Consider the following 25,202-nt stretch of genomic DNA (forward strand, 5'->3'; position numbering starts at 1 on the left):
TGAATGCTGTGTTGCCAACACTCAGGAATGCTGACAAAGCTAAATTTGTCCCCTGTATATATAAACACACAGTAAAATTTCTGGAAGCTTCAAATGCTCAGTACCAGTGCAGATCAGCCATAAAGCTTCCTGCCATAAATCTGGTGAGTCTGGGCCAGATCAGATGTACTGTGTGCACACTGAATGCAGAGTTCATATGTGCACAGTAAATCCTACATGCTGAGACCAGATGAATTTCCTGCCAGAGATGGCCATCTGTGAAGGGCAGCTTCTTCCACTCCTCCCTGGAAAATCCTCAACAAAAACAGAGCAGTCCTGTCATCAGGGAGAAACCCAAAACTGGTGTAGGTAGGAAGCATAAAATATATCAGCCTAAACACTGTTTAATATAAACACTCAATTAGCATATGCAGCTCCTGGGGAAACAAGCACTTAACAGCACCAGCCTGACCAATCTGGTAGATACTTCTACACACAAATCGACAACGCATCCTTGAAACTAAGAACAAATTAAAAAATTAATTCTTAAGTATTCAATTTAAGATTCTGTTTTGAAAAGAAGTGTATTTATTTTACATTATATTTGATCTAACTTACATGGACAATAAAATAAATTGAATGTAAATATTAAAAACTTCAAAGGTTTTACTTTTGCTAGTAGTGGCACGGAAAAAAATTCTTTCGAGATGGGTACAGGGTAAGAAAGTCCTTGGGCTGTCAAAGTTAGCTTAATGAGATGATCTAGTTCAGTTACTATTATGATTTCCCAAGAAGTTATTTGCAAAACGAGCAAAGAAAGCTTCAGATTCTGTTCCTCAGAACCAAAAAGAAAATATGAATGTATTGTACTTTCTTCCCTTCCTTATTTCTGATTCACCATTTCACTGGTCTATAATGAAAGGGGGGAAAAAAAAGAGAGATCTGGAAAGCTGCCTGCATTCACTGATTACACAACTTATATATACAAGAATAAAATGTAAAACTGTGAAGCTCTGTCCCTTCCACTTCATCTAATTCAGATGATGTACTGGAAAGATATCAGTACTTGAGATCTGCAGGCTTTCAGAGAACAGAAAACAAACTGCTAAAGAGTGTGCGACTATAAAAAAAAAAAAGGAACAGCAACAGGACTTCTTCTGTGAAAAAGAGGACAAATCCTCTTTTTTACATTTCAACATGATAGAGATCATACAGAGTAACAGACACATGCGACCAAAAAACGGAAGCAGCATGAATTCACATGGAAGGTGTCTCATGTTATTCAGAAAGAACACAAAGCTAACATGTTAAGTCTTTTGCCCTCCTGATAAAAAAATCCCCATAACTAATAATTGCAAATACTTGTTGTTTTCATTTTTTAAAGTAAAAGCTGACAGCCTAGAATGATAAGAATCAAACTAGACTCTCTAGTCTCACAGATTTCCGCTCTTTAATATTTCAGCTCAGAACCATTCGAAACTGGCAATTACAACAATTATTGGGGGAAAAAAAAGCAGGAAAACCCAGACCAAAACCAGAGAGGGAACAGTCTAAAACACAATAAGCATGTTAAATTTACACTTCCTTTTTCTCATAAAACAGACATGCCCATTTCAGAAAAAGCTCCCACACTTTCTGTTGGTGCACTAACTTATGCCTTGCGTGTAGTTTTTCCAGATGACATTACAGCATGAGGATTCAAAGCCTTGCAAGTAGTATAACAAGATAAAGTGGAAAAAGTTTCAGGATACTGACACAAGTAACATTTCAGCCTACACAAACTCCTGAACTATTCCTCATTTAACAGCGCTTGTCATACAATTCAAAACTATTTTTCCTACGCATTTTAAATAAGGACTTTTTTGCAGCTGACATCAACTTCTAAATGAGATAATGTAATACTACAAATAATACTGCAATACTGTAAACATACCGCAAATATTATGAAGCACATCCGAAGAAATTTCTTCCAATATATTCCTTTAATGCCTAACTAATCTTTATTATACGCAGAAAAAACCTCAGTATTATTTCTTGGCTGCCAAAGTAGACTGAAATAAAGGAAAAAGTATAATAGTATTCTTCTGTATAAACTTAAGGAAAATAATTTACTTGTTTTATTGGAAACTTATTAGACTCACGAAGAATGCGTTCACTTTATTAGGTCAAAGATCACTAACTGCATCTACAAATCAAAGTTTAAAAGAAATCTTTTTCTAAAGATGTTCCAAAGAGCAAAGATTTAAACTTGATACACTCAGTATACCAAAACCTCAACCCATCTATCTGATACAGCATAGCTAGCAAAAATCACCAAGCAAAAAGTATGTGTCAAATCTATGAGATCTTTACATTCAAACCATTTTAGGATCTTTTGTAAGTTTTCTTCTTTGTGGAGAATGATAAATAATAGCCATCCAAGTATAGTATATGTTCTCTGTTTTCATGTGCCAAACCCTATCCAAAAGCACACAAGACATGCTCCTACAACCAGCAGTTCGTGAGACATCAAATATGTCCCACGTATCACTTCAGTCCTCCCAAGTAAGTATAATTTAGTAGTCACAATTGCAGGAAGTGTTAGATTCATGTTCAGACAGCACCAGGCCCTATTGATTTTGAATCCAGGATATTAGGTAGCTAATAGAATTTAAGTTTAGAAATCCAGACCATTTATTTTCAAGGTACCAGATCTCTCTCTTACTCTCAGCATACAATACATATTTTCAGGATGAATATATCACTACCGGACTGATGAGACAAATCAAGCCAATAACACAAGTAGTATAGAAGCAAAATAACATTATTTATTAAAAGTAATTCAATAAAATGTCCACAGGTAACTCAAATATATGCAGAAGTTTAGGTATTTTGCTGTATTTTCTGAAGAAGAAACTCTACTTGTAAGTTTAGATTTGGCTGCCCTTTTTTAGTCTTCTTACTCAATATTTTATAAGCTTCCATTTTCTTTTGCTTGTACAACCGTTGAGCTTCTTCTCTTTGTTGTTTTCTTTTTTCTGCTTCCTGAAATTAAATAAAGATACATGATTATGAAACAATTACATACCTTCTATGACTGTGAAGCTATCTATAAGCAATAAAATTTATTTTTGTATAGATACTGGCAATTAGGTACTGTACTAACAGTAGAAACACCATTACACTTAAAAGCATAATCAGGATGCTCTTTCAGCATATACTGCAATCAAAACACACTATATAGCCTAAAGCTTCAAGAAAAGAGTCAAGTTTTTTCAGTAAAGCATCCTACAATAAGGTTTGTTGCCACGATGCATACTACTTCCTTTCTACAAAATATACTCCTCGACTTTTCTCCTTAAATGAAAAAGAGGCAAAAAAGTCCCCACTTTCTCCTCTTGAGTGCAAGGCAGAAAGAGTGTGACACAGGAGCTCCCGTGTAAATGTCTCGGCAGTGCAGATGTGCTACAATACTGGACACAATGGCCTGGGACAGACAGATAGAACTCAAATATGCAATACGCCACAAATCAGACTGAAGGTTCAGTTCATTTGGAAGACTTTTTTCTCATAAAGTTTAGTCTTTGAAATGCAGTGCCACGATGACCACAAAGGTGGATGTTTCTGCAGAATGCCTGAACAAATCACAATTTAGCAATTATATTTTTGTTTTCCATGGCATAGATAGCTCCAGTGACGTACAAGTTCTAGTATGACTTGCTCCCTGACGTAGAATATAAAATTAACCAGAAATAACCCAAAAAAATATTTTTAAACAGAAATCTAAGAGGTTTCAGGAAAAAGAACCAATAACCAGCCAAATAAATGAACAAAAAAAGATCCAAAAATATGCAAAGATAATGTCTCTCCATTCAGAATCCTGCAGTTATTTTACCAAAACAATTAATATAATTTATTATTTTTTTAAAAAAGCAGAGCAGCATCTACTTTAACTTACCTGTAATTCACTTCCTATTTAATAATTTCACCACTAGTCAGCATACTGTTGTAAACAACATCCATTTAAGCTACCAACCAAATGCTTTCTCAAAGCAAGAACGTTCATCTTATCTAGACAGTTGCTACTTACATTAGTATTTTTTCCTGATCTTTACTAAATCCTAGCTTTTTTAGACCAAAAAAGGCCTTTGTGGAGGCCAAAACTATGTCTTTAAGCTTATTTCTCTTCCCAAGAGAAATAACAGCAAATGCAGTGTTTGCTAACATACATGAGGGTAAAGTATGTGATAATCATGCCAGTACTCCACATAAATGATATTATTATTGTGGCACTTAGCCACGCTGTTTTGCCTAAATATCTTGAATAAGACTAAAAATGCCAACAACTCCCCTCAGGCAACTTCTATGAGCTGCTCAAAGAAAACTCCTTGCAGTCTTGCTGGTGTTTTACTTGTTCCCATTCCCTCTAAATAAGCTGGTCATAACATTCATTTCTATTGGCATGATCTGTAGCTAACATTCAAAAAAGCAGCTATCAGCTGAATAACCTTGTAACTCACCCAGACTCACAAAAGGATCAGCTGGCATAAAACTAAATACGGCTAAACTAAAGAAATAGAGTGTTTTATCCAGCTATATACTTATATAATAGTTACTGAAATTTAGTATGTCAGCAGCAAGTCACACAACTTCTGCAAGTTGCACTATGTGCCACTTTACCGTGCAACAATGTACTGGGAAAGAATAAAACCAGTTCAATAAGGATCTCTCAAATCAATAACTCAAGTGAGTTATTCAACAAGGATAATATTATAATATGTCCTGTAAAAATAATTCCCATTAAATTAGAATGAGGAGAATTACTAAAAATTTTGGCCATGGATACTATTACATTTAACTGTTTCACTGCTGGCAAAGCACATCAAAAGGTAAAATGCATTATGGTAACGCCATAAGAAATAGAATGGATATTTAACTTTTCATCACGAGATGATGGTATTGTTATTACTTCCCCTTCTACAATATTTAAGTGGTCTAATATAATCCACTGGGATATGCAGATAGAGCTCTAAGCTTTTCTTGATGTACCAACTAACGTAATAAAATCCTGCTAACAGCAACTGCAAGACAAAAATGGTAAGAACAAAGAGAATGATATTCTGCATGCCTGCATGCCTGAATACTACTGTCAAGTTGAAAAACACTGAAGGAGTCCTAATGCCTGTATTCTTCTCCTACGGTCCTCTGTGGGACACTGACAGGTAGAAATGGTATTAATCCAGCCTTTGTCTACAGTCAAGAAAGAACTTTGTTTAAGATTTACCTCTTTCTTCCTAGCACGCTCAGCCTTTATTTTCTCGTACTCTTCTTTTGCCTTCTGATTGGATGTTTTCTTCTTAAACTTCCCTTCAGTCACAACTGACCTGTAACAAAACATACATGTACTTCAGACACTGATTATCATCAAGCAGATATAACCATATATCCCACAGGCACTGCAGAATCACTTCCAATGTTTTTTGCATATTCAGGGAAGTTAATTGCAAATACAGACATCGAAGAGTCATCCTTCTACACTGTTTGCAGTAGACCTGTTTGCAGCACTCTTACTTGATACCCAACACCATTCCATACCATTCAGTGAGCAATCACCATGAAAACACAACAAACTAAACTCCTTCAATGCAAAATGTACCAAAGACTGAACTGCACACAACTTTAGTAACACACATACCTTATCTGCTGGATCTTCACATGGATGATATTTCATGAAGTTTAAAGAGTACGTAAAGAGTTTTCCCCATCATGCAACCTCGTCAGAGCTAGAAAACCCGAATGCACTAGCTTGGAGCTGTATTATCTCTTTCTAGTTCCAACACACAGATGCAGCTGCAGAGATGCAAGGACAGCCAGTGTCGGCAGACTGCCTGCTAGAGAAGTCAGGCTGACATGGCAAGGTGAAAAAGCACAGTAGTAACAACCCCTTTCTAAAAGTTTCTTCTTGAATGAGATGGCATACTAACATTCTGAAATTAGATACTGGAAAGGTACAGTATTGTCCTTAATGTTGTGCAATAAGGAACTGCAACTATGTTCCTTCCAGAATGCAATATAAAAGACTGCCCATATAACTTTTACCAAAGCAAAAAGAAGAAAAAAACCAGTGCCATTTGTCTGGCATTTACTGTCCCACTACTTTGAGTGGATTTTTTGGGTTATTTAGTTGTAACTTTTTTTTTCTGATTTACAACAAAGCCATTACATAAATAGTGTGGTAGCAAACACATTTCACACTTAAAAAATATAAGCCTTGCCAGATATTTAGTGGCTGTTCACTAACAAAGTTTTTGATTACTCTATCACTTGCACTACAAAAAGGTGAAAAGCAGCCATCAGCCTCAAGGAGATTCAGATTAAAAACAAAGAGAATGTATTTGCTCGCAATTTCATTTAAAAATACCACCCTTTTCTGGAAAAAAAAGGAAGAATTTTTGCTTTATTCTTATCTCCACCTTGTGGCAATACTGTGCAATGATGTCTCATCGTCTCAAAGCTACTTGCATTGCCATTTATTTTCCTTACAATCACGAAAAATATTTAAGACCTAATGGCATTTTCAGTAAAGCACATCACCATACTCAAATCCATGTAAAGTATAAGATCTAAAGTATTTCTTTAGTGATTGAAACAATTACTTCTTTTTAAAGACATATTTTAAAAACTTACTCTTCTGCTTTATTAAGCTTTTGTTCTGATAACGCTGAATCCTCTGGTGTCCTGTGCCTCCGCTTCTTAAGCATTTCTTCCTCTGCGAGGTAAAGATGTTTCAAGTGCTCTGGATAGGTATCAGTAAACTGATCATCCTGTTGGGAATGGACCTTTCTTCCCTTTCTCAATAATCTCCTGTACTGTCTTTCGATCTTTTGTTTCCTCCGAAATGCAAATCCTCGTCCTGAAAACATAAGAAAAAGTGAGTTAAATACACCTGTGCTCAAACGGTACCAAACCATTCAACTGTTGTCAGGACAATCTGTTTTCTTTACAAAATAGAAAAAGCCACTACGTGTGTCAATTTTAATAAGAACCAGTCATAAATTCAAGGAAACAATGACTGTTTTAATTATAATTCCCTACTGTTGCATTGAAGTTTGCTGAAAATTATTACTGAAAATTATTGCCTAAACCCGAGAGAAGACTGCAGACATTGCTCCTTAATGCCTGCTCAACATTATACACCTTTGCCAATGCTTTTTAAATCCAGTGAAAAGATGTGTTAACATTTCACTTCTTTCCTACTTTAGACAGCTTCGTAAGAAACGCCAAAACAGATTCCAAAATAAGCTCCTAAAGGTAGTCTCAGGAAGACACTGATAGTAATACTGTCAGCAGCAGCTGCTGTGACACAGCAAAAAGTCACTAAATCTCTGTATTATGCTGTATTAATAATTAATTACATCTTTGCATTTAAACAGTATTTTATTGCTACTACTTTCTTTCTATACGTGTTCAGAACGAGCTTTTCTACAGCTCCAGAGGTATGCTACATCATAGAATCATTTAGCCTTAAAGGAAACAACAATGGTTGTTTCAGTGTCCGTCAGTATAGAACAACTCACCAAAGTTTAAGCCAAACATGCTTTTTTCCTAATATGTTTTTATTGCACTAGTCTTAAGAGCTACTGGCTTTCATAATATTCACTAACAAAACAGTTTCTAAAGGGAAGTCAAACTAATCATAACTTTTTTTTAATTCTTTCTCCAAAGTTTCAACTTCAGAAAAGTGCTGCTGAGGCAAATGCTCTTTTTCCTATTCGTCTTTACATCTGCATAAACATCAGTAGTCCGAACCTGTTTTCAAGTATGTTTTAGGGTACAGCTTTCTACGGGATCTGCACTCCCGAGCCCCGGGAGCTCCGGCTCACACTGGCCGCCCCCACCAGCCCTGCAGCCCCTGGCCCCGTGCCGATGGCCGGAACTACCCCTCGGGCAGCGGGCAAGGCGGGCCCGCGGCTCCGCCAGGCGTAACCCTCGCTAAGGCCGTAGCTAAGGCCCAGCTCGGAGCTGGCCCACGGAGCTGGGCCACCTTCGGCACCGCCTTCGGCCCCGACTCACCCTCCTGGACGCTGCCCACGAAGCTGCGCAGCAGGACGGGCCTCCACCGCCGCTTTCGGCCGGGCGCTGAGGCACCCGCGCCCGCCGTGGCCGCCGCCGCTCCGTGCCCGCCCCGCCGGGCCGCCGCCATCGCGCTGCCGTCGCGGCGCACCCCGACGACGTCACGGAGCTGCGCCACCGCCCCGCCGGGCCGCGCAGGGGGCCATGTCGCGGCCGGCGCGCGCGCTCCCGCCCCAGCTGCCCGCGGCGGCTGCGGCGCGCGCACTGAGGCGCGCGGCGAGGTTCGTGCGGCGCGCGCTGCCGCTGTGCCGCGCGCACACCGTGGAGTTCTTCACGCGCGGGCTCTGGGAGCGCCTCGTGGTGCCGCCCCCCGACACCGTGCTCGAGGCGCTGCGCGCGGCCGGGCCGCTCGCGCGCCCCCTGGCGGGGGCCTCCGACAGCGCGGCGGCGCCGTGCGGTGAGTGGGGGCGGGAGCGAGGGGGCGTCGGCTGCGCTCGGCTCTTCCTGGGAAACGGGGGGTGTTTGGACCCGTCGCGGTCCGGAGGAAGCGTAGTCGTGGTGGGAATTGCGCTGCGGAAGTGTCGCAGTAGTGGCAGTTGTGACTGTGGTCTCATTCTGTAAATTTCATTCCGTTCATTTAGAAACGAAACGAAAACTCTAAACTGTCAGACTCATTCACTCTGACTAATTTCTAAAGAATAGAAGTAAAATTTAAAAAAAAACAAAAAAACAAAAAAACCCCAAAACGCACAAAACCCAAAAAACCCAAAGCAAACAGAAAACCTCCGCATGAGTGGAAAGGTGTAATAGTCAGATGTTGAAACTGGAGATGTGGAGGACAGCTGGAAAAGGCTTAAACACTGCTTTCCTACCTATCTGCAATAATGAGTGTCTGGCAGAGGAAGACAGCTGTTTTACTTCAGACAAGATCTATTTAAGAGGCACTTCATATTTTTAGTAATTTTCACGTAACTCAAGAGGAAGCCAGCTATGAAATTGTGTTACTGAATTTACTGCAGTCCGAGTAGAAGGGAAACACACCAGTAATAGTCTTTCAGGCAGAGCACAGAAATGAGGATAAAGGATCTGAAAGCTGTGGTATTTGGGGGGACTGAGCCCAAGCAAAGAGATCAGTTTCAAAACCAAGGTAAAATCTCTGACAAAGCACTTAGCGGAGAAAAACCTGCTTTGTGCCAAAGCTTATGGAGTGTAGATAGCTGTCACATTGCATTAGCACTGAAACGCTGTGTTAAATGGCACGTGAGACGGGAAAGCATGTGGAGCATACTAGAAGGGTCCACAGAAAGTAGCATGTGGAGCTGTGTACTTTTTGGCATAGAAGACAGGCTAAGATAATGATTTGGACTTGGAAGGAGATTGAAGAACTGTGAATTGCTACATCACTTGCAGCATTTCACTGTTGGATCTAGAGACCTCTCAAAATATTAACTGTAAGCCTCATTTTTAAAGGGTTGAAGTATCTGGGAAGAAAACCCACAGAGTTTATTTGTGCATGAAAAAGACACTGGATTATAAATTACCTTCAAGAGCCAGATGGAAACAAGGCAGTGGTCCGGTCAGCAAGCAAGTATTGGGAAGCAGCAAGGACAAACTTAATGTTCTTGACAGGTAATGTCAGAGTCAGAACTGACTCAGAGACAGAACATAAAATTGAATGTAAATAGAGGCTGGAACAAAACTAATTATTAGATGAAATCATAAAAAAGAGAACATTAACTGAAAATTAGTCTGACCTTACCCATTTCTATGGAAAAGCCCATGAAAGTATTCAAACTCCGATGTGGTGGCCTGTAGAGTAGAATAAGAACCAGAAAGGCAGAGTATGCTTTAGAGATTTTAAAATCAGATTAAAAAATAATGATCTATATTCAAAATCGATTTTACAGAAATTACTGAAACAAAAGAGGCAATTTATGGCTAAAATGAAGCACACCTTTTAGAAGGATATGAAGCCTGCATGCTGTGGCTAAAATACAGAATTTTTTCTGTGTTTTCTGCAGGGATTATTTCTGCTAATTAAAAAAAAAAAAAAGAATTGCTCCTTTTTCTAACTTTAAAATTATAATATGCTTTTTAACAGCAGGCACTGTAATGGAATGGGCATGTTCTTGCTGATTTGGTGGTTCATGCCGTACTCATTTGACTGAATGGTATCTGTCCATCCAGTCATAAGATGAAAAGACTTAATAGTAGAATATGAGTTTCTCAGTGAAGATACCTGCAAACATTACTTATATTTGTATTAAAATTAAGATGGAGAAACTTAGTGTCATAGTTTGAGTGCACTAGTGTGACTCAATAACGTAGAGATCAGAAACCAACCATTAGAGATTTCGAAACCGAACATAAACATAAATTACTCTTCCATGTTCAAAATTATCAGATATCTAAATTTTAGTTATTTATTACCTTGAAAAGGGTATTAAAAGGCCCTCATAACATGCTACCATGCAGAGAGCTACATTTTTTGGAGTGTGGCTGTAGGGATAGTTTTATTTTGCATGCTCAAATGAATTTGTGGTCATCACTCCCAAATACCTTACTCAAAATAGGTGTAAATTACATTTTTATTTCACATGGTAAAACCTTTGCTCCTTAAGAGTTTGAGAAGTTTTACATTTATACATATGCAATCCCCAAACTATTATGAAAAGTTTTCAAGGATCTGTTCTAATAGGGATCCCAAGTTAAATTATAGGGAAACATAAACTATATTTGACAGAATTGATCTCAAAATGTGAAATTTTCAGTTCATACTCACACAGCTCTGCAAACTAAAAAGTTACATCATTGCAGATTGGCACAAAGCTGTTATTCTGGCCAATGTTTTATGTTACTGTAGGGATTTTGACAAACATATGCTGAATTGTAGTTTTAGAAGCTAGCAAACAAGAAATTATAATTCCCGGTACAGTATTATATGCAAAAAAAGATAATTATGTTGCAGAACATTACATCACATGTTCTGTAAATCAATTTCAAAGAATATTTTCAAACACTCATAAGATGGCATTTCATCATAATGACCATGTAAAGGATGGAATCCTTGTTTTGAGTTGTTCCCTGCAGGAAAATTAATGGTCCCTTTTTAGATTCAGAAAACGGGTGTATATTTCTATACATCAAAAAGCTGACATTTGCTATATTGCATTTTGTTTATCGCGTCATTGCTGTAAATTGGACACAGGCACAGACAAATGTGTGTTTAAGTATTTTCATATTTTACTGTAAATTACTGTTTGTACTGTAATTCCAATTTTTGGCCATATTTTTCTTTCCTCTGAAGATTTGTTTGCAAATATACAGATTGACTGGTTAAAAGACATACAAGATTTCCTTTTTTGAGCATCCAGCGTGGAAACGTTTCAAGAAAACTTTTGGTTTTAATATTCATAAATAATGCGTAGTTCGACAGCTGCCATCCTGTAGCTTGGAGTTAGGCTTCAGATACCTTAATACGGTTGGGGTTTTTTTCTTTTAGTTGGCAAGCTGGGACAACAATTTAACTTTAGTAGGAGTATTATTACAGGTAATACATTAGTGATCTTGTATGAGATCCTTATAGTTCTGTTCATGTTCTTCCACTAGATAACCAAGTTCAAGGAAGTCATAGAACATGGGTATTGCTGCATTTAATTTCACCTAAGTGTGGTTTGTAAGGATAGTAAATATATTTTGTGTCAGCTGCTGAAAAAGTGAAAACAAGCAAGTAGTGGATTTATAAGTTTTTCACGAGTTCTGGCAAAAGAAGCAGAAAACTCCCAATTTCAATAACCAGACTTTAACCTAGAAAAGTTATTAAGTTTCAGGGTAAGTTTTATTTCTGTGATGTAGTGGAATCAGCAGGAACTAAGGTGAAAGGAAGATTGGGTTGCTAAATATCGTGAACTCTAATTTGCAGAATATTTACCTCTGTCGTTGATTTTGGTGAGCTATTTGAAGGTCAGATGGGAAAAATGAGGGTAAATTTCTTCAAGGTTATCGGTTTAATGGTTTTCTATACTGGTCAAAGTGTTTGACTATCTTATCCCATTGCACTGGTCTCTTCCATTATTTGCTTGATTTGAAAGTATTGTCAGAAACCGGATTTATTTTTCTTCAGTCATTTCAAAATGCACACATCTAATTTCTTGTCTTTCTGTAGTATATCTTAGAGAAGAGACATTAGGAATCAAAATTGCCCCTTCTGCCTAAAGAACTGCATTCTTTATTTCTGGTCTCTAGTATCCTGTTAGACCCTTATGCTTCATGAAGGGTTCACTACCTAAAATTTACTGGGTGTTCAGAGGTTCAAATAAGGCAGTCGTTTAGAGAGAAAGGTGGCTTTCTTTTTTGATTTTGTAGTGGAGTGAAGTAGACTAAGTGCCATGCAGACACGGAAAGTATGTTAATTGTGGTTATAGCTTAGACAGTATTTATTCTTCCTTAGATCCAAAATTTGTTTGCTTCACTCATGCCTTTGTAGTGTCATACCATGAAAATTAACATGTCGACACTGTTGGGAATGTTTTCAGTGAATTGTAATATATGCAAGACAATTAAGAGCATTAGAGCTGAGGTCAGTACAAACAGCTCTATCTGTTGCCATGCCAGATTCAAGAAAGCTGCTGTGCTGGGTATATACTTGTTCAACATCTACCCATGACGCAAAAGACAAAGCAGGAGATTTCCAAATCTTCATAAAAGTTTGTTTGCTGGACTGGTTACCTTTTAGATATTTTAAATAATTACAAATATATAAAAAATATTAGCAAAACTATCTAGAATTCACAAATAGTTTTAATTAAAATAAGGAGGAATTAGACAATACAAAACAATCTCAGAATTAATAAATTAATCATACTAATACGTTTCACTTAAAAATAAATGTAGATTTTTGAACCTAAGAGCTAAGTAATACCAAACTGAAATACTTCATCATGAATCTAACAAAATACACATTGGAATCTAACTTTGGCCCACATCTGATTGGAAATAAAATTAATTTAACTCTCCCAGTAGATTCACCCGTTACAAAGCAGCTTGGAAAGTACATGAATAGAGTGATTGTAAATCAAAACACTTCATATATGAAACAGCTGCATTGCTTTAAAAAAATCTAGTAGCATATACTGGCAGATGGGGCTGACTAGGAAACATATAATGAGCAAGTTTGTAAACAAAAGAAGTGATAATGTTGACTGAATTAGCTTGTCAATTATACTAAAGTAGCTCTGCTAAAACAATAGATTTTTCCACATTTACACTAGTTCAGCTAAGACTAAAATTTGACCTCAGTTCTGAAGGGTGAATACAGATGGAGAAAAATAATGAGTTTTACCACTTACTGAAGCAAGATAAATGCCCAGTATACTAAGAATTACCTGTAGTTCTCTGTCAGCACTACTAGAGAGCTGTTGAGCACTGTTTCCTTTTCTTTTATTTGCAGATGATGACATGTTTTCCAGTGCATTTTGTGAAAACTCTGAGAAACTTATTGATGTACATTTGTTTGCCCTGGCTGCTAAGTATTATTCTTTGTCCAACCTTGGAGTGTGTACCCCATTAGAAGATGTACTTGAAGCATTGAAAGGAAACAGCCAAGGAGCAACAGGTATATTTATGTTTGTATTTTAATGTTTATTTATTCTCTATAGTCCTGCAAGTCATGTTTTTTAAGTGTGGTTTGTTTGGATTTTTCTCCCTACATGCTTCTCACTTCCATTTTCATTTGTTCCTAGATAGTTTCTTCATTGTCTTTATTTAGAAAATGGATTCTCTTGCTAAAATTTGAAAATTCAGTATCTAGATCCATCCTGAGATTCAGTTTTAAAGGGGATGGGTCAGGAAGTGGGCACATCACTATTTGAGATACCTTGTTAATTCTCTTTGTTTGTCTTCTCCCTGAGTAGCAAGAATCATAGTTGCTACTCTCACTTTTTTTAAAAGTATCACCCTAAAATATGAAAAATGATGTTTTAAAAGAAAAAAGATTTTCTTAATTGTGTATGTTTTGGACTAATACCAATTATATGTGATAAAACTAGACTAATTTAATTTTCTGTAGTTAAAAAAATTGAATTAAAACACTCTCAAGTTGGCATCCAGCTGGACACTGGGAGGTTTACCCCTGATTATTTTTTCTGAATCAGGTGATAAACTGTCATTTATCCTAACTTGGACTGCTGTAATTTTTACGCAAATGTGCTATTCATGGAGTCCTCAGTCTCTCTAGACTTGTCACTGTCTTCAAGATTTCTCATTAGTTTTTAAGAGACAGATTGAGCAGCTCTCTGCCTTTGAGTGTGTTTTATCTCTATAATATGTTAAAACTCTTGACGTGTCTTATCCTAAGTGATAGCACTATTATATAAATGCTGTGCATCTCTCCCATTTTCCACAGTGATCTCTTTCCAATTTTGCCATTTTCCATTATTAGCTCCGTGGAAGTACTAGAATGCCATAGCTAAGATAGTCTGAATGATTTGTTGTGCATTTGTCTTACTTTCTGGCTTCTTTCCTTATGCTCTCAGTTCATCTAAAGCCCATGTTTCTAGTTCTACAACTGTATGCTGCTTTTTTTTTCCCCACTTGCTTTTTAGTTGCTTTCATTTTTATTATGATCTCATTCCCCATGTTCCTCTTAATTTTTTGTAATTCTGTAGTTCTACCTTATACTCATAAAGTTCATACCTGGATCAACTTTCTTAGCAAATATTTCAAGGATTCTTTCATCTTCTTGTCATGCAAAATGGAGCGTCAGAAATAATTGCTGAATATTTTGTTCTCTGTTGCAGGAGTGGTGCTTGGTTGGGTAACTGGGACTGGGACTTCTGCTTTTGCAGTACTTCTAAGTTGTAATTCATAGGAAAAATAAAACATGTTCCAAATGTATACAATAGAATTATAATTCAAAACCTTTGTGCTGAATTGGCAGTAAGTATCAGTTAACTTAATTGAAGTTCTTGGTACTCATTTGGCAGAAGCAAAATACCAAGTTATGGATTCATAACATGCAAGTTGCCAAATGGAAGTTGTGATCTTTTAACTTTAAGCTATTTTAGGTACTTTGGATTTAATTCTGCATTTTAGAAGATATGGTTTTTTCCTGACACGCTAAAGTGTGCAAGTCAAGAGAAATGTAAGTTTGAGAAAATTGGCAACTTTATGATGGCCGTGCTTATATTCAGGATAATTCCATTTATGTTTCAGATGTTTTTAATATGTTTTCTTGTTCTAAGACAAACAGGCTTTTGAGCCTATTCCCACAGTTTGCATACTTACATAGTTCTCTAACTTCTTCACAAGCTTAATATAGAAATATTGGTGTTCTTCCTCGGAATAATTGGTAAGCATGAACATTGTAAGCATGTTGTGGACACAACTACTCAGAATGGAGTTCTGAGTCTAAAGGGTGTTCCCCATTGCTTCCTAATGGGAATCACCATGGTCCTGACTGCACCATCAGGTTGCTCGCACTGAGCACACGGGGTCCAGGAGAGCCCGGCCCAAGTGGAGGAAGCCAACAGGGAAAACTTGTTTTGTTAGAGGGTTCATATCTGATATAGGAAGTGAAGATTGGATTGAGAGTACTCTCTCTACAGGTACCTGTGCTAGGGGTTAACAGTGGAAATGAGCAGCATTTCAGTACCAACTAAAACTACTAACCTTAAGCTTTCTGTTACTTTATCGTATCCAAGTTACTTCTGTAAAGTATTTGAACTTCATTTTTTTCATCACTAAAGGAGATGGTTCTCTAAATTTCTAATGTTTTTTGAAATTAGTATTTGTTCTGCCTACATCAGTTATACACATAATAAGGAAATCTACATGTATAGTATTTTTTTTTCAAGGAAGTAATTTTATGATAGAAGAAGGAATTTACCCAGTTTGTGTAAAACTGGTATACTTTTTTTAATTCAAATTTTCAATTGTCTGGGCAATATAAAACAGTCCCCAGATATTTTTTTTGTATTAGTTTGTAATATGTCTGCTTGTTTTTCAAAATAATGTAAAAATCTATCAGAATTTTCCAGAAAATGCAACAACAGTAAAATTTATTTAAAAATCCATAATTTTCTGCAAACAGTATCATTTTCCCTGAACTAATATCTAAATAGTGTGTTCATGCTACAGAAAGCAGGAAAAGAAGTTGAACAATGTTTAACAAACTTTAGCTAAGATGATAAATAATCTATATATGTAGATATCAACAAATTATGCTTTTTTCATCTGGAACCTCGGTTTATATAAGTTGGATCATGTTTCTGGGTTTCTACCATTATTGAAATACTTAATTTGGATTAAGTACTCTCTGAAATAATACTTCACCTAGCATTACCCCATTCGGTCTTTTGAGTTCATAATATAGAAAAGAGTAAAGGTGCAACATGTGATCATCATTCAAAGTGACAGTTCTGCTTTGGAGACCAGTCAAACAACTTTTATTTCTGTCAAGAAGTTAAATGTCTGTTTCTTCCTGTTCCGATTCTGCTGCTTCTTCTGATGAGCCTGTCCAGACACAAAAATGTTCAAAATAAACAGAGAGAGAGACCTTTGTTCTTTTTATTTTTTTTCCTGTCTGTTTTTCTTTAATTTGATATGCTTACAAATTAAAAGCTTTTTAGGATGCTGTGTAGGTCTTCACAATTTTAAAGTTCAGGAGAATCTTCAGTGAAATGACAAACACTTGTTTCTGCTTTTTGTTTTGTTTAAGTCTTTTAGTCTATTTCTTCTTTTGTCAGTTCATAGAGTCTATATTAGATTTTAAGTACTGTCATAACAGTTTATTATAGAAACCCCAGATGTTTAAGAAATGAGAGATCCTGTGGGCTTTGGGAAAAATAGAGAAAACACTGGGTTTCTTATGAGCTCAGTTCAATTCCCCACTCTCTTTTAAAAAAGTAACATACTTGGCTCTGTTCCCAGCATGATCTGATCAAGGAATGAACGTAGTTTTTGCCTAATGATCAGTTTCTGGACAGATGAACACATACTGTGCAAAAAGCAGAGAATGGAAAAGTATATTAATCCACCTAGTCATGTAGAAAAGTCCTGTTTTCTATGTGCATGCTCATCAGTAATGATCCAGTTTCTTCTACCATCACTCAGAAAAATTTCCATCAATTTAACTATATCCAAGTGTACTGTAGCATTAGTCCCCTGAGAGAAATGTGTGGGTTTCTTCCAAGGGAGTGACTTCTGAGCTCCTACTTTAGCTGGGTGGCGCAGAGATTAGCAAGTGGATGCTTGGTGTTGTCCACAAGCAGTAAACCCATGATAAATATTGACTCCATCTCGTTAACACGTTCTCCAGCAACACTGAAATGAGTGATTTTCTACTATAAAGGCATAACAATTCTATAACCCACCCATAGGCTAAATAAAGAAAAGGAAGGTTCATCTTCCTTTGACTTTTCCCAGCATCACTCATAACTTTTATTAGTGGTATCTCCTACTTGATATTGTAAGCAAATCCGCAGCATTAACAAGCTGTACTATGTGATTATTAATTGTCCCTGCCCTTATATTTCATTTATGTCAAGGTAAATGTGATAAATGAGACAAAAATAAATATTTTTTAAGGGACAGGGAGAAATAGCACAATTTTATAGTAGTAGTTATTGTCTAATATCTGGTCAGGTATTAGATATGCTACGTCTTAAAAAACCCCTGAGTTTTACAGTGTGTAGAATTTTACTAATTCATCCATAATTCAGAAGTTTAATCTTGTAATAATTTAGTGAAGTTTTAATTTAAAATTACTATCCTGAAAATATGAACACTGTAGCATATGTTAGCTGGGATTTTCTTCCTGATTGGTCACAAGTCTGTGTTGTTATAGGTTGTGTTAATGTGTATTTATTTTCTTAATCTGTTACAGGTATCAAAGCAGATGAGTTTATGAATAATAAGAAATCACATGAAGTGCAGGTGATGTCAGAGCTGGTAGACAACATAGTGAATTATTGTGGTATAAAGCAGGTATGAAAGCATTTCTTACTGTATGTTACCACATACCTTTCGAATTATTCTCCTTATTGTATGCAAATACATCATTTTGATGTTCTGTCACTGCAGGTTTTATTTTTCCTGTACATAATTGTAGCTAAAGAAGAGCCATTAGGGCCAAGCTGAAAGACAATTTTGTTCACAAATGTGTAGTTCCAAAGGCGCTGCCTTTGAAGTGGCTCATAATCACTCATGAGTAATTTTAAGAAATTATGATCATCCTCTCTATGTTGAGCAGCAAAAAACTGTACTGCTTTTTGCTATGGACAAGTACTGCCTTGTTTATCAGTATGATATTGCTGGCAATTTTCCGTAAGCGTCAGTAGGAGAGCTGCCTTATGTCAGGCACACGAGAGTGCCACATAGATACCAGGGTATCTTGAGAGATTTGGAAAGGTCATCTTATTCTGGCACAAGATTTAAATTATTTTCTATTGTTTAATACTGTTGACCTTTATTTAACATGAATTGAGATCTGTCAATTAGGAATTTAGTTATGACCCTTTTAGTTGGAAGAGAGACAAAGTTAAGCAGCGATTTGCGTAGCAGAGTATGTATGAAATACGTTTTGTAGAACACCAGTGACAACTGGACACCCAACACCATTATCACCCAGCAATTACTGTATAAGCTGGCCATTTCATACATCAGATGGCAAGTTCTTCCTTGGATGGTGAAGAATTGCAGGATTCCTTTCTCAAATTTGATTGTAACTTAATCTTTTTTTTTTTTTAACATGTAATTATGATTGCACAGTGCACTACATTGCTGTTTCATTAAAACTGTGCAGAGTTTTATTTATGGATCTGTTGACAAAACACAAGCAACCCAATAATACTTGACTTTTTTGAGTAGTGTATTTCACATTCTATTAGACAAAAGTACACCAATACCATTTCCTCAGTTTACATGCATATAGGTTTCTTATACGTTTTTGCCGTGTTAAACTTTCTGTTAGATTCCATACCTTAGACCTCAGTCCCGACCATCTGTTTTGTGAGGTATGACTGATGAAGGCAAAGCTTTAGGGAGTCTTCTTATAACTGGAATTACCAAGTAAATAGAGAGCTGCAATTAAGGCCAAATATTACTGGATGAGACACAATCAATGCGTGAGCATCTGTGATTGCTTACAGCAATGGAAGGCAATCTCTCCAGCAGCTCTTTAAGGGCCAGCTGCAGTGACAGGTGTGGGTGCCCTCCTAAAGTGGATGTGCTCTGTAAAGAACAGAAATAGAGTAGCAGCAGATTTGTGAAAGTCTTTTATTCTATCATAAGCATATTTTTTGACTCGCCGACCTTTTGTTTCAGGCAAGTATTAGTTGTTCAAGTATTGAAGACTTTCATGTGCTGAAAAAGCTGTAGGAGAGTATACTTTGCTTATAATGCAATATTAAATGTTCTCTGCATTTGCTGTAAGATGGTGTTTCATATAGCATTTTCATTTAGATTTAAATAGTTCCTGTGAGATTCAGGAAGGAAAGAAAAACCTGTGTTCACAAAGTAAAAAAGTAAAGCCATCTTAATAACTTAACTGGAGTTTCAATGTAGCTGGTTACTAATAAAATCTCAAACCGATCATTATTAAATATAATGTCAATATGTCAATATGCTGCAATTTCATGCAGGCATAATGCACTTTTATCAGATGGCTTGGAGTATCTTTTTACATAGGATTATTTTTTGAAAAAATTGTAACATTTAATGAAAAATATTTCAGTATATCACTGGATATGAAATGCCTACTGCTCTATATTAACTTTTTCCATTTTAGACATACACCATAGCAACATTTATTTGTGCAAAGTTACAAATCCCTAATATATGAAAAGAGCTTTCCTGTTACCTTGAGAAAAAAAGAAAAGTTTCCTTCTCAGTCTTTAAAAAGCAAATCCTTTTGTTTTGGTTTCCTTTCAACTTAAAATGAATACAGCAATTATAAAGTTTTAGGAGAGTTTTTCCTTATTGATTTTTTCTATCCTTCTCACAAAACAAAATATATGCGGCATTTAATTAAAAAATCTGGAGCCATGAAAACACATTTTACAACAGCACATGCCCTCAGGGTGTTTCTTTCCGATATTACAGATCACTGACAGCTTGAAAAATGCCCTCCATCTCACCTCCATAGCCATGATGTGTCATGGGTGGTAGAGGATATTGCTCTCTGTTGATATTTTATAGTGTAGTATAATAAATAGTAAAATAAGAATAAAAGCAAAAATTTTAATACCATTGTAATCACTTCTTGTTTCATGATTTGAATTAAAACATTAAAGGAAAATAACTAAAGGGTTTTTTTTCAGTTGTTTACTGCCCCCTTTAAGCACTGTTCCTATCATACAAGTGGAACTTTATTTTTTAAAGAAATGCTTGATTAAACTCTGAAAAGAAGCCAGTGTTGATTCCTCTTTGCTTAAGTGCACATTTCTTTTCTTTAATGTATTTGTCAAAGTTTTCCTTGGAAATTGCAGCATGTGCAGCAAGACTTGCAATGTGTAATTTAAGGATGATATAATTCTGCATCAGCATCCATTACATTTGTGATTTGGTGCTGGGAAATGTTGGAATGCTTCTGGAGACAGAGTTCTTGATTGCACTGTGCCAGAAACTGTGTTTAAACATAGTACCCAGCTCACTGTGGACAAGACCTTTGGAGTTTATTATATCATGGAATTTTCATTTTAAAGGTTCATGCTTGACAGATATGCTACAGATTGCTGATTACCTTTCCCTGTGTAATCAAGGGAAGGTAGAGCAGGGAATAATGTAATGCAGTCTATCTTTTCAGTACAAGATCATTGTCTGCTTATTATTAGTCAATTTTTCCTTTCCTTTAAAAACTGTTCTCCCAGTACTAATTTAACAATGTATTAGTGTTTTCTTTTTACCTGGAAACAACTAAAGAAACTTTCCCCAAACTGCAGCTTGTATCTACAGCCACTAGAGGTCACACTTAGGAGTTAGGAATAATTCACTAGCTGTCTCTTGTGTCCAAATGCTGCTTTTCACAGAAATAGTTAAAAACTTCAAGAAGTGGAGGTGTGCATATTCTGCATAACTGTAATATCTTTTACATGAAAGAGTAGGTAAAATCATTCCCTGAACAATTTTCTTTCCTTTTTAAATGATAGAATCACAGACTGAGTAAGGTTGGAAAGGGTGATCTGGTCCAACTGCTGTTCAGGCAGGGTCATCCTAGAGTACCTTGCACAGGATTGCGTCCAGACGGCTCTTGAATATTTCCAGTGAGAGAGACTCCAAAAAACCTCTCTGGGCAATCTGTTCTGTGCATGGTCACCTGCACAGTAAAGTTCTTCCTCGTATTCATGTGGAACTTCCTCTGCATCAGTTTCTGCCTGTTGCCTCCTGTCCTTCTTGCTTGGCACCACGAGGAGAGCCTGGATCCATCCTCTTGGCACCCTCCCTTCAGATACTTATAGACATTGATGAGGTCCCCTATCAGATGTCTCTTCTTGAGGTTGAACAGGCCTAGATCTCTCAGCCTTTCCTCGTAAGAGAGATGCTCCAGTTCCTTAATCTTCGTAGCCCTTCACTGGACCTGCTTCAGGGGCTCCATGTCTCTCTTGTACTGAGGAACCCAGAACTGGACACAGCACTTCAAATGCAGTCACACAGCACTTCAAATGCAGTCTCACCAGGTTTGAACAGAGGAGAATATTGGTGATAAATGTGACAAATAAATGTAGTTTTCAGAAGTATGCTTAGATTATATAAATTCTATTTCACTAAATCCACTCCTGTACAGATGGATGTAGCATACCTAGATTACAAATATACAGCAATATCACATGATAACTGCAGATGAGAAAACCATATGCAGCCTGGGTAAACAATTTTACCTAATAGCATGTGTTCTCCACTGTTCTGTGTAGTTGCTAGTGACATTGGCTCAAATTTTTCTTTCTAATTCCATGACTGTCCAAATCTTTTTTATTAGAGTAATAATTAGAGTAATAAGAATAAGTCTTTGTTTCTCATTCAGTGAGACTATTGCTGTATTGAGTATTCTTACCTGGTAAAAAACTACGCAGTTGACTTTAAGATCATAGGATCATATAATCAACTGGGTTGGAAAAGACCTCCAAAATCATCAAGTCTAACCCTTGATCCAACACCACCATGGTTACTAGACCATGACACTAAGTGCCACATTCAGTCTCATCTTAAAGACCTTCAGGGACAGTGAATCCACCACCTCCCTGGGCAGCCCATTCCAATGTCTGATTACTCTCTCTGTAAGAAATTTCTTCCTAATATCCAACCTAAACTTCCCTTGGCAAAGCTTAAGATCGTGCCCTCTTGTCCTACTGCTGGTTGCCTGGGAGAAGAGACCGACCCCCACCTGGCTACAACCTCCTTTCAGGTAGTTGTAGAGAGTGATGAGGTCTCTCCTGAGCCTCCTCTTCTCCAGGCTAAACAACCCCAGCTTCTCCTCATAGAACTTGCATTCGATTCCCTTTACCAGCCTTGTTGCTCTTCTCTGGACCTGCTCCAGCACCTCAGTATCCTTCCTGAACTGAGGGGCCCAGAACTGGACACAGTACTCAAGCTGCGGCCTCACCAGTGCTGAGTACAGGGGAAGAATCACTGCCTTAACCCTGCTGGCCACACTGTTCCTGATCCAGGCCAGGATGCCATTGGCCTTCTTGGCCACCTGGGCACACTGCTGGCTCATGTTCAGCTTCCTGTCAATTCAAACTCCCAGGTCCCTTTCTGCCTGGTTGCTCTCCAGCCACTCTGTCCCCAGCCTGTAGTGCTGCATGGGGTTGTTGTGGCCAAAGTACAGGACCTGGCACTTGGTCCTGTTGAACCTCATCCTGTTGGAATCAGACTGTCTCTCCTGCTTGTCCAGGTCCCTCTGCAGAGCCCTCCTGCCTTCCAGCAGATCAACAGTCCCTGCCAACTTGGTGTCATCTGCAAATTTGCTAATGGTACACTCAATCGTCTCATGCAGATCATCAATAAAGATATTAAACAGAACTGGGCCCAACACTGATTGGAGACACCACTAGTGACCGGCCGCCAACTGGATGTAGCACCATTCCCCACCACTCTCTGGGCCTGGCCCTCCAACCAGTTCCTAACCCAGCAGAGAGTGCCCCTGTCCAAGCCGTGGGCTGCCACCTTTTCCAGGAGTATGCTGTGGGAGATGTTGTCAAAGGCTTTGCTGAAGTCCAGACAGACCACATCCACAGCCTTCCCCTCATCCACCAGGCGGGTCACCTGATCATAAAAGGAGATCAGGTTGGTCAGACAGGACCTGCCCTTCTTAAACCCGTGCTGGCTGGGTTTAGGAAGGGATGGATCTGTGTAGCGTATGCTGCAATTTGTACATAGAGATATCAGTGTAAGCTTTCTTATGAATGTCTGACAGACCAAGAACAAGACAGAGATGTTCTAGAAGCAAACACTTTCATCACTTTTCAGCAACATCTACAAAGAGGTCATTGTATCTAGTCAATATAATTTTTGGTAGATACCTGGACAGAAGTGAACATTATAATTTTTTTTCCTTAGAGAAATGTCATTCTGCCAGTTCTTATAAAATATTGTGTATTTGTAATTTGTATTTATTACAAATTAAAACATACATAATGTAAAGCTGTGATGATGTACTGAAAGGTCTCAGGTTACTGTTGTTTCTGGTAATACGCTGTATGGGGTTTTCCTTTCTATGTTAGATCAGTCACTGTACTAGCACATGGTATCAACTATAAGACAAACTAAACTGTCAGCTATCACTCATTCCTCCAGAATAGCAGTGGTAAGTACATGTGACATATGAGCCTCTTTGTTTTATTACAAAAGCATCTTCACATTAAACAAAGCTGCATGGATTGTTTTCACAAAGTGGGAAAGCAGTATAAATAAGCATTCTGACATAAAAGGGGGTATTAATGTCACCTGTCCTTAGGTGACATCTGAAGTGATTACATTAGGCACGGAATCTGAAGATGCTCTTTTCCTGTACACTTAGTGGTAGTAGGCTCCTTGGTATAGGAATTAAGTGCCTAAAGCTGAATACTGTGAGTGGTTGATTTGCTGACTGTATATCCTGATCCAATTTAGCAAGGGCAGATGGAGTTCCTGGTGGTTTGTGCTTATTTTCTGTAGCAGAGGGAAATTTGGTGTCAAAAAATATACTGAGAATCTTTCTCAGAAGAGTCAGGATGTACATTGCGTGAGCATTGCAATGTCTTTTTTCTAGACCAAATCAGTTAAGACTTAATTCTGTGTTTTAAAGTCAGGAGGTGGACCAACAAAGCAAAAGAGCTAACTGAGTTGGGAAGGATGGTACTGATAATGTAGCTATTCAATCCATGCTTAATTTTTTAGGAAATTATTTTGCATATGAAGTGTGCCTTGTTGCTCATAATTATAGCAATTTTTTTTTCTTTTTTATTTCCCCCCTCCATTATCTAGGTGATTGATATAGGTTCTGGAAAAGGCTACCTGAGTTCATTTTTGTCCATGCAATACAACTTAAAAGTTTATGGAATTGACTCCTCCAACTCCAACACAGATGGTGCTCATGAAAGGAACAGAAAACTGAAGAAACACTGGAGAGCATATCAGAGTCGAGGAAGAGCAAACCTCAAAACCCAGAGTTTGGAAAAGACAAATGACAGGCCAGTGGAAAGTGAAATGAAATCTAAAACGATCAATGAAGAGCTCTTAAATAATGCCAAAAGTCTTCAAAGTCGGGACCAAGTGATTATGCAAGATTTAGTTCCTTCTTGTGGTTTCACAGAAATGGGTACATTTGAAACCAGGACAGAAACTGAAGCTGATTTGATGCCTCAGACAAAATCTCATGAGGGCAAACTTTCTGAAGAGGTTCTTGCTATTCTAAATGTTCTGCCTGCTGATGCTGTAGAAGTTTTTTCTTCATCTCATCGTAACTGGGGGGAACTCTGTGAAGAGGAAAAAGTGCAAAGAAAAAAGACATCTCTCAAAACTAAAGCAACAAAGTCGAGTGAATCGAACCTCTATTTACCCTTAACCTCTTGCATCACTGCAGAAACAGAACTCAGTGACATCGTAACAGATCTGGAGGTTATTTTACTATACATATTTACTATATTTAGATTGTACATTGTCTCTATTGCCATTTTCATATGTACATAATGTTTGCT

The 25,202-nt window shown here is 37.5% G+C and overlaps 2 protein-coding genes across 2 annotated transcripts in view; one reads left to right on the plus strand and one right to left on the minus strand.

The window, feature by feature from the left end:
• Positions 1 to 2,628: 2,628 nt before the first annotated feature.
• Positions 2,629 to 8,178, minus strand: CCDC59 (coiled-coil domain containing 59). The gene is made up of 4 exons (XM_017804570.1): positions 8,032 to 8,178; positions 6,646 to 6,871; positions 5,243 to 5,342; positions 2,629 to 3,003 (listed from the first exon to the last, which is right to left on the minus strand). Exons 1-4 carry the CDS (start codon positions 8,159 to 8,161, stop codon positions 2,842 to 2,844), a joined length of 618 nt encoding a protein of 205 aa, XP_017660059.1. The 5' UTR covers positions 8,162 to 8,178; the 3' UTR covers positions 2,629 to 2,841.
• Positions 8,179 to 8,441: 263 nt separating this feature from the next.
• Positions 8,442 to 25,202, plus strand: part of METTL25 (methyltransferase like 25) — a 45,169-nt gene continuing 28,408 nt past the window's right edge. Inside the window, 6 exon segments of the mRNA XM_017804478.1 lie at positions 8,442 to 8,488; positions 9,502 to 9,624; positions 9,626 to 9,660; positions 13,481 to 13,645; positions 17,915 to 18,015; positions 24,490 to 25,122. Coding sequence (XP_017659967.1) covers positions 9,545 to 9,624; positions 9,626 to 9,660; positions 13,481 to 13,645; positions 17,915 to 18,015; positions 24,490 to 25,122 — 1,014 coding nt within the window. The 5' untranslated portion in view covers positions 8,442 to 8,488; positions 9,502 to 9,544.

Source organism: Lepidothrix coronata, unplaced genomic scaffold (genome assembly GCF_001604755.1).
Source record: "Lepidothrix coronata isolate B3197 unplaced genomic scaffold, Lepidothrix_coronata-1.0 Scaffold9, whole genome shotgun sequence".
In the NCBI taxonomy this organism is placed as follows: Eukaryota; Metazoa; Chordata; class Aves; order Passeriformes; family Pipridae; genus Lepidothrix; species Lepidothrix coronata.